General features: G+C 35.4%; 2 protein-coding genes across 2 annotated transcripts; both read left to right on the top strand.

The window, feature by feature from the left end:
• The first annotated feature begins 1,823 nt into the window (after nt 1-1,823).
• Nucleotides 1,824-8,355, top strand: LOC138403865 (uncharacterized). Its single transcript, XM_069505965.1, has 3 exons — nt 1,824-2,124; nt 4,189-4,324; nt 7,571-8,355. Exons 1-3 carry the CDS (start codon nt 1,903-1,905, stop codon nt 7,741-7,743), a joined length of 531 nt encoding a protein of 176 aa, XP_069362066.1. The 5' UTR covers nt 1,824-1,902; the 3' UTR covers nt 7,744-8,355.
• Nucleotides 8,356-8,495: 140 nt separating this feature from the next.
• LOC138403864 (uncharacterized) lies at nt 8,496-10,860 on the top strand. The gene is made up of 4 exons (XM_069505964.1): nt 8,496-9,300; nt 9,389-9,466; nt 10,024-10,159; nt 10,688-10,860. The coding sequence occupies exons 1-4, from the start codon at nt 8,614-8,616 to the stop codon at nt 10,858-10,860; spliced, it is 1,074 nt and encodes a 357-aa protein (XP_069362065.1). The 5' UTR covers nt 8,496-8,613.
• Nucleotides 10,861-12,663: the final 1,803 nt, after the last annotated feature.

The following is a 12,663-nucleotide window of genomic DNA, read 5'->3' as shown; positions in this document are numbered from 1 at the left end:
TGAAATCAAGGGTTTAGGAAAAGTATTTTTGAGAAAAAAACACTAGATGTATGTTTGCAAAATAAAGATATTTCAACTAATGAATAAATAAACTATGTCTAATGTTAAATTGTTTTAGAGTTTTAATACCTCTGATCTTATTTATTTACGCCCAAAGTTGGCATAAACTTATTGTTAAAATAGGAATCTTTTGAGGCTCGTAACTTTAAAATCAATATTTTTCCAATGTTTAATATTTCAATAAACCTAGATAATGGCAAGAAAAACCGATATAATACTTATTTTTGAGCATTTAATATCAAATAATGTAGTAATTATTCCCTATGTTTGTATGAAGAAAGCACCGAACTGAGCCCACTTAAGGTGATTGACAGTAACTAATATATTTTATCCAATGAACTAATGAGAATTTTAATTATGTATATTTAAACTCACTCAGTAATACAAATAGGTAACACAATTTTTTTTATCATTTGCTGCAAATTACAGTATTATATTATGTATCTATTTATTTATTGTAATAGGTAATAACTTTTTTTTGAGAAAAACTATTTTTATCATCTGTTTTTCTAAATATCATGATCAGAACTAATGACTCTGTTACTAAATCTTTGGTCAAAATGTTATTCTTATGTTAACTCTACCGATTTGCTCAATTAGGTGTATGAGGGCATCTTAGACTGCATCATCACTTATCATCAGGTGAGATCGCCAAGGGCTAACTTGTAGTAGAATAATGATTAAAAAAACTCTTTTAGCAATAATAATTTTGACTTTTAATTAAAAATAGACCTTGATTGACACGATGTTGATGATTGTAATCCCGATTAATATTATAAAGGCGAAAATTTGTATGTGTGTGTGTGTGTGTGTGTGTGTGTGTGTGTGTGTGTGTGTGTGTGTGTGTGTGTGTGGTGTGTGTGGTGTGTGTGTGTGTGTGTGTGTGTGTGTATGTTTGTTACTCCTTAACGCAAAAACTACTGGACGGATTTAGCTGAAATTTAGAATGGAGATAGATTATACCCTGTATTAACATATAGGCTACTTTTATCCCGGAAAATCAAAAAGTTCCCGCGGGATTTTGAAAAACGTAAATCCACGCGGATGAAGTCGCGGGAATCAGCTAGTGATTAAATAAAATGTTCAACTAATATATTTATGAACGAATTCCAAATTAACTTAGAAAACACTAACTCATAATAATAATATTGATGGACGAATATCATTATTATTGATATAAGTTATAGATAAAATATGACAAAAGCAAATTAATTTAATGAAAACGCGATGGAAAACTTTTGAGTGTATTAATGCAGCGTTATTGTAATAACAGTGACTGTTGTGACTTTGTGGATTCTGCCTGTGTTCAATTGAGATTTTGAGCCTTTTGTGCTATTGCAAAATATCATGAAGACGGTTAAAAACAACTACATAGAAGACAAGGTGTCTCGTAAAAAAAGCTCTATATCTATAAATGTTATAATGTTCATTCGTGTAATTCTCGGACTGTATTCTGGAATCAGTACAAATTTTATTGTCAGCATTATAGCTAAACTTTATTGCATCTGTTTTGCTACTATTGGAACTTACATATATTATGTGATTTTGCTAAAGGGCTTACCTAAAAATATTGTAATTAGTTTAATCCAAAAATTAGTGTTTTACGATGCAGTAGTATTAGTATCGTTGTTTAGCAAAGGAGAACATTTTTACGAATACCTTGAAGGCTTATATAAGGTTGATGTTGCGTCGTCTTTGAAAATTCCAAAGTTTGAACCACTTTTTTCCATTTTTATATTTTCAGTAATTATTTTGGGAATATTTGGTCGTTTTGTACTATTTTTAAAATTGTTTTGGCATTGGAACGCGGTGTTTACCTTGATAAGTATAGAGTTATTGTTTATGGGTGTTTACTTTAGTCATATGACACGTATAATGATGTTTGAATTGCTGTGGTGTCGCATGAGGGTACTTCGAAAAACATTGGAAAGTCAATTAGACTTTTCCGGAAACATATTCGAAAGCGAGGTTAAACAGCACGTTTTGGAGTTAGAAAAATACTTAAATGTGTATAAAATGCTGTTAGATAATCTGAAAAAAGTTGGCCATGCAACCAAATTACTGGTGAGTGATATCTTAGTGTTCCGCACTCGGGTCGTTCACCCGATCACGATCACGGCCCCTCGATTGTGTAAGAATAACCATTTCATGGCTATCGCAATCGTCAAGAAATTCTGCCCTTTGATTGGTTGATTCCCTGTTTACATTTTTTCACAGCCAATCAAAGGGCAGAATTTGTTGACCATTGCGATATCCATGAAATGGTTATTCTTACACAATTGGGGGGCGGGTCTCGGGGTGACTGGTCAAGGCGATGTCCCGCTTCAGCCGTAGTAGTGGCAAACATAAGTTTTCTATTTTGAAATATTGATCTTAAAAAAATAAGTATGTGGTAAGTGACAGTTCCAGATGGCAATCGGGGAGGGAACTTCCCGCAGACACGCACAGCTCCCGCGCTAAGCTAACCCGGTGTGGGCGAGCGGGTTTGCGGGGCGTCCCGACGCCCCATATTTCGATTGCAATTTCAACCTGTCGCGTACTAGCTGACTCGGCAAACTTCGTACCGCCTAACACTCAATTGTTTTGCCTTCCCGGAACCCCTCCACTAACACTTAAACTTTATAGTATGGTATTAAAGTTCAAATTGACTTGTAAGTATTATTACGAATCTTCTGTATGGGAATATAGAAAAGTGTTGTTTTTAGACTTTTTCAGGCAAGTTTTTAATTGTTTCTCTCCGTAAGAACCATCAACGGACTTCAAGGAATATTACAAAAAAAGAATTAGCGAAATCGGTTTAGCTGTTCTCGAGATTTGCGCCAGCTTTTATTTAAAAAAAAATTATCCACCTGTTGAATAGGGTTTTGAACCGTAGTAATAAAATGATGTGATTTTTTGTATAGTGGTAGTTCATAAGGCTATGATAGCTTATATTTCATTATTAAAGAGAATAGTTTTTAAAAATCATGATTTTTATTTATTCCCGTTGCAGCGTGACGTTAATAATTAATTATGTTAAAATCATGATTTTTTAAAATTATTCTTTTTAATAATTAATTCTAGCCCTATAAACTACCACTATACAAAAATCACATCATTACTACATATACATAGGTACATATATATATATATATATATAGGTACATATATAACTACAGTCCAATACCCTATTACCATTTACCAAACTTAAATACCGAAGAAGTACTTGTAATGAAGTAAATAGTATTTTTCAAACCTATAACTAATTTGGTACTTACTGTTTTCAGATATTTCTGAGTTTGCCGTCTTATTTCCTATATGTTTTTACGATCGTGTTGGATACACTTGTTATGAAAGGTGACGAATTTACCGTGAGTATCGACTTTTTTACGGTTTAGTGTCAATGGGACCCTATCTATACTTCTGTACTTATAATAAAACTGTAATTGGACGATTTGTGTATTATAATATTATGATGATTATAAAAGGATTATAATATAATATATTATTTTGAAAATTTTAATCGAAGGAAACATTATTACCGATATAGACACCAATTTTTTTTTTAATTTTTGTCTGTCTGTCTGTCTGTGTGTATGACAATGTAATGTACATAAAGTTCTGGAATTCTTATTTCATATTGTATTATATTGTTACTAAAGGCATTACGAAATAAAACTGAGTAGGTCGCTGCGGTAGTGGAGCGGTATAGGACGGGTATGAGAAACTATACCCTACTGCACCGCTGCACTACCGCAGGAGCCTACTTCATCATCGTCATCATCATGATCAACCCATAACCAGCTCACTACAGAGCACGGGTCTCCTCTCAGAGTGAGAAGCGTTTTGGCCCGCTACCCCGCTGGCCATGTGCGGATTGGTAGACTTCACACACCTTTAAGAACATTAGCGAGAACTCTCAGGCATGCAGGTTTCCTCACGATGTTTTCCTTCACCGTTAAAGCAAGTGATATTTAATTAATTAAAACGCAAATAACTCCGAAAAGGTGCGTGCCCGGGATCGAACCCCCGACCTCCGATTAGAAGGCGGACGTCCTAACCACTAGGCTATCACAGCTTCCTACTTAGGAGCCTACTTAGTTATGCGTTAATATGCCTATAATTTTATTTTTATGTTTTATGTAAAAGATGGAGGTAATTTACATCATCGACATTATGGTCAATATGATATTACCTCTCGTGCCGGCCTTGTTCGCGGAGTTGGTGACCGCCGAAGTTGATAAAATCAGAATCCATTTGACGAGACAACTATTATTTTGCTCTAGTAAGTATACAAACAAAGAGGGGATCCGTAGAAGAACCAGAGTAGCCGACAAAGCTCAACGGGTTGCGAAGCTGAAGTGACAATTGGCAGACACATAGTTCGGAAAACCGATAGACGTTGGAAGATGACGATGAAATGGCGACCAAGATACTGAAATGGCGAAAAGACCCAACGGGCGACAACTGCACACTCCGCGCACGTCGCCCGCGTCCAGTCCTCCGCCTCGTCCGCTGCGCCCTCTGCTAGTCAGAGGGACACGCGGAGAAACCTTCCCCCTGCCAGGTCATTAGCCATGGCTAACAATATCCCCGAAGAGAGATTATTAGCCATGTTACCGGGATGCACCGGCCCGAATACTATTCTTCCCCTCGGATGCCCGATGCATCCAAAAGGCACCAGCAGCACCCAGGCACACTGGGAGGTTACCTGGCTGGCACCCCGTATGTAACAGAGCCAATGAAACGTCATTTTTCATCTATCATTAGCATATTAGCTACTTCTCAAATATTTTGATATTATCTAACAATGTTATAAATTATGAATGTTACTATAGAGAAATTATGAAATAGAAAAAACATCAAAATCATCTTTCAAATCGCTCATTAAAACAAAATTACTTAAATTGTTGCTTTTGTTTACTCGTTACTTAAACTAATCACATGATTAGTTTAAGTAACGAGTACAAAACTTGTACCTACCTTTTCATAGGCACTAATATTGCAGAGTTCGGCTAGACAATGCGTGTTCAACATCATGTCGTACGCATCATTATGTTCGTTTGTTTGGCATTTGGGATCTTTTCGGAATTCAGTAGGAGTTCTGGCATTGGTCTTCATGTTATCGCTAAATTGTACTGTTTAAGTTTTGTAATTTTTGGTGTGTATGTGTACTTTAGCGTGCTAGTAATGTATACTTTTACTATCAGGATAGTCATCACTTCAGCACATAAGATGTTGATCTATGTTTTATCAACAACAGTGTCTTTGTTAACCAACGGAGAGTATTTTTATCGATACCTAACGAAGTTAGATGAGTTTGAATCTAAACTATGTAGAATCAGACGAAAGGGAGAATCTTTGATATCATTACTCATATTTATAATAATTATATCGGTGAACCTATCCTGCTTTTTGTACCACCTACTTAGAAGCCATGATGGTAAAAATATTTACCATGCGCTCATTTTTTTTGAGATATTCATATTATTTATGGGCAGTAGCTTCACTAACATGACTTGGATATTAATTTTCGAGCTATTGTGGGACAGGATGAACTCTCTTAGAATAATCATTGAGTCTTTAGATTTTTCGGATCCAGCTTTATGCAAGGAACAGATAGAAGCAAATATGACAAAATTAGAAGATTACTTAAAAATTTATAGCGATTTGCTACATAATCTTAAGTATGCTGGCAATGCATCAAAACTACTTGTAAGCAAACAGACACAGTGCGACAAAGCTCTCTTGGCGCGTGGTGAAAATCGGAACAAACGCCGCCATCTTGTGAAGTGTCACGCTGTCTCCTTGTATGCGGTGCTGCTAAGTAAAAAATCTGAAATTCACTGTTTTTGTTAAATATTACAGCCATTCCATATACATAACATTACGATACCTATATCTATAAATGTGTCTGCATCTTATAGCTATATTTAGCACTAGGTAAATATAGTATTTCAGCAGGTAAACATGATAAGTCGCAAGTCAATGGCCGATAAAAATGGTGTTATTATTCTTTCTTGATTTGAAAACAGGGATAACTTTACCAATTTCTCATTCAGTTAAAATTAGATAAAACTTACTCGATTTTCGACATTGACATTTTCAATACATTCCGTAAAATTGAGGACAATTATTTGCTGGCAGCTTTTGTTCTACAACTACGCCCCCCTGTCAATGTCATTCAAGTGCCAAAATAGCTTTGTCGTACTGTATGTAGACAATTATTTAGAGTAAAGACATTAAAACAAATAGGTTTTATTTATCAAATAGTAATTAGTAATGTACTGACAAAAATTAGTTGGCAACCCAATTTATAGGAACTTCATTCTCTTTTTTGCAGATTATTCTTACTTTACCCAGTTATTTCATTTATGTAATGTCTTTTACATTGGAGTATCTTAAAGACGGTTCGATTGAGGTAGTATTTTTTGAGTTTGATTATCCTTTTTTTATTTGTTTGCATTATACTTACTATTGTGGTTATAAAACTTATAGCGTGACGTCACTTACTTCATTGATGCAGTGATGAATATAGCTCTGCCGCTTGTACCCGCATTACTTGCAGAGTTAGTTACTGTTGAAGTTGAAAAGATCAAACGTCATTTAACAAAACAGCTTTTTGTTTGCCCTCGTAAGTTATTTTATTACTTTTAGTCATTCATTTTTATTATTAACCGACTTCAAAAAAAGGAGGAGGTTCTCAATTCGTCGGAATCTTTTTTTTTTTTTTATAAAAATGTTCATAATATGGCTTGGACAGGTATTATATACTATACAGGTGTATACTATATACTATAGTAAGCCACAAATGTAGTTTAACATTTAGTTATTTTATGGTGTTGGTTTACTACTTTATTATCTAAATTTATAAAAGGAAAAGACTGATTTATCAACTCGCAGCTCAAACTCCTGGATGAATTGGGCAGAAATTTGGCAAGCAGATAGCTATTATGACGTAGACATCAGCTAAGAGTGGATTTTTGAAAATGCAACCCCTAAGGGGGTAAAACACGAGTTTGAAATTTTTGTAGTCCACGCGGATGAAGTGGCGAGCATAAGCTAGTTATTAGTGATAATCACATAGGTAAAATCTTGAAAAACATTATGTCGACAATCAATAAAACGTGGTCAAGGCGAAATATTTTTTATATTTTTCAGAAATAATCGGTATAAAGGAATATTTACATGTAGAAAAAACTTATCACTAAGAATTTTATATTTACAAAAAATATACGCCGTCCAAATGGTCATTTATGGGCATTTAGAATATGTTTTTTATTCATGTAAACTTTTAACAAGTGCTTATGAATAGTCAGGTAGTTTTAATTTACCACTGGTTCGGAATGCTGTTCCTACCGAGAAGAACCAGCAAGAAATTCGGCCAGTGTATTGTGCCCAATACACTGGCGCTCCTCGCTGAATGGCTAGGCTTAATCGTTGAGTGAAACAAGCACCAGCTCTTGGGTCACCAGATGCGTTGATCAGCTTTTTTCAGATGTTATCATTGATATTTTTGTTGTGTTTGCAGATAATGCTCTCAGGAACAGAACATACGATGCCCTCAAGTTTCTAGAGCTTCGACCCTTCAAATTCACCATTTGGCGTACCTTCAGTCTCAACATCTCCTTACCTTTGGGGCTCATTAGTCTCTGCACAACTTACACTATCGTAATCATTCAATTTTCTCACGTCTATGGTTAGGGATTTGGAATTTATTTTAAGATTTAATAGATTTAAAATTTTTGCTTGACTTAGAACACTAAAATTATGTAAGATTGCGTGTTAAATTATTTGTATGAATAGTTTTAGATTTAACTAATTAAGAGGCGTTCACTAGTCACTACCCATATATAAATGCAATAGCGTACTGTTTGTTTATTGGTTTGTTGGTTTGTAGGTTTATTGGTTTGTACTTCAATCACCTCGCAACGGAGCAACGGATCAACGTGATTTTTTGCAAGGGTATAGTTAAAGATCTCGAGAGTGACATGGGCTACTTTTATCCCGGAAAATCAAAGAGTTCCCACGAGATTTTAAAAACCAAAATCAAAAAAAGGGAGGGTTATGTCTTTTTCCTGTATGTATGTCTTCCTTCTTTTCCTGTATGTATTTTTATGTGCGATTTTATAGTAATATTTTTTACTTTGTTTACTAGCTGAAGCCCGCGACTTCCGCGTGGATTTAGTTTTTTAAATCCTGTGGGATTTTTTAATTTTCCGTTATAAAAAGTTGCCTATGCAAAAAATCACGTCGATCCGTTGCTTTGTTGCGGCGTGATTGAAGGACAGACCAACAAACAAACACATTTTCGCATTTATAATAAGGCTAGTGAAAGCATTGTTTTTATCTAATATCTGAAACCAATCAGATCTTGTGTTTCTATCAATCATGAAATTCATTATTTTTTATCATGAGTTAATCAGAATGGAAGCTTCTTGATTGATTGATTCTAACAAAATATGAGCACTTTGTGTTAAAGTAATACTATGACAAAGCCGTAGTTGAATCTACGTATTTTTAGGATTACGATTGTAATAATAAAACTACTTATATTGTCGTACGAAAAGCAAGATGAGCTATTGGAAACGCAATACCATCATTAATGTAATTATGTTTACTCGTTTAATTTTGGGATTGTATTCAGAGTTCAGAACAAACATGATTTTTGCAGTTTTAGCTCGACTTTACTGTTTTTTTTTCATGATTCTTGGAATCTATATAAAATGTTACATGCAGATTGTGTTTCCTGCACCGATACACATTTTAATAACCTCGGTATACAAATATGTGGTATACGTTTTGATTTCGCTGGTGTCGATGTTGAGTAATGGTGAACATTTTTACGAATATCTAAATGAACTTGGAAATATCGAATGCAAATACATTTTGAAGCACCGAAAGTTAGATCTGCCGATTTCTCTGACTGCATTCATTCTAGTTATTTTAGTTAGTACGTTCTGTTTTATTAATGTGTTAATTAGTAATCAAAATAATAATGATCTTGTACCCTATTTCTTTGGAATGATATTGATTTATTTGGGGAATGGGTTGAACAATATGACTCGAATAATAATGTTTGAACTTTTGTGGAAACGGATGAAGTCATTAAGGATGATGATAGAAAAATACTTAGATTTCTCGGAAACAGTTTGTGATAATATGGCAGAGGTAAAAATTTCAAGGTTGGAAGAATATATGAAACTTTACAGTGATTTGTTGAACAATCTTAAGTTTGCTGGACATGCAACGAAATTCATCGTAAGTAACTACATAATATAAACAACAGAAAAAATAGTGATTTTGCATTGGTGAAACTTAAATTATTTTTTTTGCATTTTATTTACAGATAGTTTTGAATCTGCCGACTTATTTCATTTATGTTTGTTCGGTTGTACTACAGTTTAAGAAATATGGCTCGGTTCAAGTAAGTAGATAAATGATTTTATTTTAACTTTACGGTTAATTATTTATTCAATTCTCTACATATAATTTAATATCACAACTTAAATACAAAAGAAAACTATATAATATAGTATATACATATAGAAAAAACTTATCACTAAAATTTTATATTTCCAAAAAATATACGCAAGAGAAATATTTCAATAAAATTGACTTAGAATTTAGAAAATATGTAATAATTACAACATTTCTGTACTTATGTGTGTTGCTGTTGTAAGTGGGAGTGTGTGAGTGCATATATTTTTATGTGTTAGCTATTTTTTGCGATTCTGTGACGATGGTTTATAATTTCTTATTTTATTTTATTTTTACTGAACGTTTAGGTACTACAGTAGCCGGCAAGAAATATATTACATCGACAAATGCACTTTCGGCTTTGTAGAGCGTTGTCTCTGTCACTCATACCTATGTGACGGTTTGTCGGTCTCATCGACAGCGACGACAAATCCGCTATCTCTTTCTAAAGGTCGATGTACAATATTTTCTGCTGCGTACTGTACCATATACCTATGGTTATAGATGGACCTTATATACTTGTTCGATGGAGCAGTCAATACAATCATACCGCTTGTACCGGCGATCCTAGCAGAGTTAGTTACTATACAAGTTGACAGAATCAAGATACATCTAAATAGACAACTTTTGGTTTGTTCTCGTAAGTAATTAAGCTAAAACTAACTTCTAACTTCCGTTCCTTCAAAGTGGCCGCTAAATAGAACAGTTGTTTTATAGCTGCCATCTTTTATCTACTACATAATCATGTAAAATGAAATGACATTGGCCCTCCTGTTCGGCGAGTCGGGAGTTCGATCCCGGGCACGCACCTCTAACTTTTCGGAGTTTGATATATCTATAGTGTTATAAGATGTTGATTTATTATACATCTTATAGAACTTTATATGAGCGCAGTAAGATTAAGGCAGGACAAAATATGATATAGGTAAGTAATAAGTTTTTTAGAGCGACGTAGTCGCATATGCGGCCAAGCTCTTGAAATCAAGATAAAAAAAACTTGGCCAGCGTGGTAGACTATTGACCAAACTTTTCTTATTCTGAGAGGAGACCTGTGCTCAGTAGTGAACCAATGATGGGTTGATGATAATGATGAATTGTATCCTTTGCCTCAATCGCGACGTAAGAATTTAATAAGGGACGTAAAACTTTTGGGATTTTATATTTTCAGATGACGCACTAAGAAACAGAACCTGCGATGCCCTCAAGTTCCTGGAGCTTCGTCCCTTCAAGTACACCATTTGGCGCAGCTTCAGCCTCAACATCTCCCTGCCTTTGACCCTCATCAGTCTTTGTACTTCTTACATCATTGTTGTAATTCAATTTTCACATATTTATGATTAAAGGATTTTTCACTCGTGTTTTTTATGAGTCATGAATACCAATAACCAGTAGTAGAGGTCTAAATTTAGGGTCCCGTACCCAAAGAGTGCCAACGGGACCCTGCGAAGGGTGCGTTTCCACTGACACGGAGCTGGCAAGAGTGGAGCGGAGTTTACTGTGAATTAGCTAATCACATAGTATCCACTGATGCGGATTGGAAATTTCGAGCACTTTGAACGGACAACTTACTGTCCGCTCCGCTCTACTTCGCCCAGCCCCGCGTCAGTGGATACGCACCCTAAGCCTCCACTGTCTGTCTGTCCGTCTGTCTGTCAGTCAGCGGGCTATATGAACCGTAATAGAGAGTTGCAGAATGTGTATTTCTATTGCCACTATAACTAAAAAAAAAACAATAAATAGTTGGTTTAAAAGTTAAAACAATGAAATAACTGTAAGTTGATAGTAGGTAAGTAGGTGACATATAGATAGTTAGTTGGAACTAACGTCAATGGCGAGTACGTACATCACTCACCGTCGATTTTCCGATGTCATATTCGTTATTGCAGTGAGTTTAATAACTGTTAGGCGTTAGTAGGTAGTTGGCATAGATAGTTAGATAGGTTAGGATAGTTAGGTAGCTGGAACCATAGAGCAGAAACAAAGAGGAGTTGGCCTAAGCAACTGTGCACTGTGATTTTCAACTAGGTCCTGACGTCATCACTGTGGGCGGGGCCTTAGTTAGTATGCTGTCTGCGTTCGTCAGGTTTACATATATTGAGACTCGTATTATCGGTGTGTTTTCGCGTTTTTAAGAACAAAAGGATGAAGTGTTGTGTTTTATCGTGTCAAAGTTATTCAGACAGACGTTCTGATGCTATGAATGGTATCACATTTCATTTGTAAGTAATTTTATACGTAATTATTAAAATAGTTCTAGATTATTGACATCTAGTGTGAGATAGCTGAACTATGTAGTGACATCAATATATCGGTGTTAGGTCGCTAAGCGAGTAGTTTTGCTACTAACCCGCAGATGGAAAATTGAGAAGTGGGCGGCGTTCCACAACCCCTCACCCCGCAAAATGTCACTCGATATTTCATAGGGAAATCTTAATACGACATCTCCTCTTTGTTTCTGCTCTATGGCTGGAACTAACGTCAACGGCAAGTATACATCACTCATCTTCGATTTGCCGATGACGTAGTCGTTATTGCAGAGAGTTCAATAACCTCAGCAGAGTTTCTCAATTAATGGATACCTTAATCAAATTCTAATATCTCCTATAAGATCAGTACAGTAATAATAAAATGCGGTTTGTCAGTGCTCGTATGCGCCGAAGTTAGTTCCGCATAGCTAACGATATCTGCTAAGTTTGTCTCAACTCATTATATGATATTATATTATGATATGTTAGGTTAGTTGGGTAGGTGGAACTAACATCAACGGCGAGCACATCACTCACCTTCGATTTTCAAATGTCATAGTCGTTATTATTGGTATCCAGTTGTGGGGCTGTACCAGAAAGACTAATTTACTAATAATTCAGCGATTCCAAAATAAAGTGCTTAGGGGTATCGTCAATGCACCCTGGTACGTCAGGAATGTAGATATTCATCGCGATCTCCAAATGGGCTTCGTGGACACAGCTATTAGCAAACACGCTAAATCCCACGAACGCAGGCTCCATGAACATGTTAACGTCGAGGCTATCCAGCTCCTCGACAACACAGACCTAATACGTAGACTTAAGAGGACTAAGCCTTTTGAGCTAGTGTAGTTATAGTGAAAGTGTAGTGCTAGTGCAAATCAAAGATCACACGAAC

The sequence above is a fragment of the Maniola hyperantus genome, chromosome 21, assembly GCF_902806685.2.
Source record: "Maniola hyperantus chromosome 21, iAphHyp1.2, whole genome shotgun sequence".
Classification (NCBI taxonomy): Eukaryota; Metazoa; Arthropoda; class Insecta; order Lepidoptera; family Nymphalidae; genus Maniola; species Maniola hyperantus.
The sequence above is the reverse complement of the archived record's forward strand: the minus strand, read 5'-3'. Positions and strand labels throughout refer to the sequence as shown.

Bases quoted from the DNA above. Each gene is read 5' to 3' on its own strand.
- LOC138403864 (XM_069505964.1), top strand. From the start codon at position 8,614: ATGAGCTATTGGAAACGCAATACCATCATTAATGTAATTATGTTTACT. The intron at 9,301-9,388 runs GTAAGTAACTAC...TTTTATTTACAG, and splicing joins GACATGCAACGAAATTCATC to ATAGTTTTGAATCTGCCGAC. The intron at 10,160-10,687 runs GTAAGTAATTAA...TTATATTTTCAG, and splicing joins ACAACTTTTGGTTTGTTCTC to ATGACGCACTAAGAAACAGA.
- LOC138403865 (XM_069505965.1), top strand. From the start codon at position 1,903: ATGGGTGTTTACTTTAGTCATATGACACGTATAATGATGTTTGAATTG. The intron at 2,125-4,188 runs GTGAGTGATATC...TTTATGTAAAAG, and splicing joins GCCATGCAACCAAATTACTG to ATGGAGGTAATTTACATCAT. The intron at 4,325-7,570 runs GTAAGTATACAA...TTGTGTTTGCAG, and splicing joins ACAACTATTATTTTGCTCTA to ATAATGCTCTCAGGAACAGA.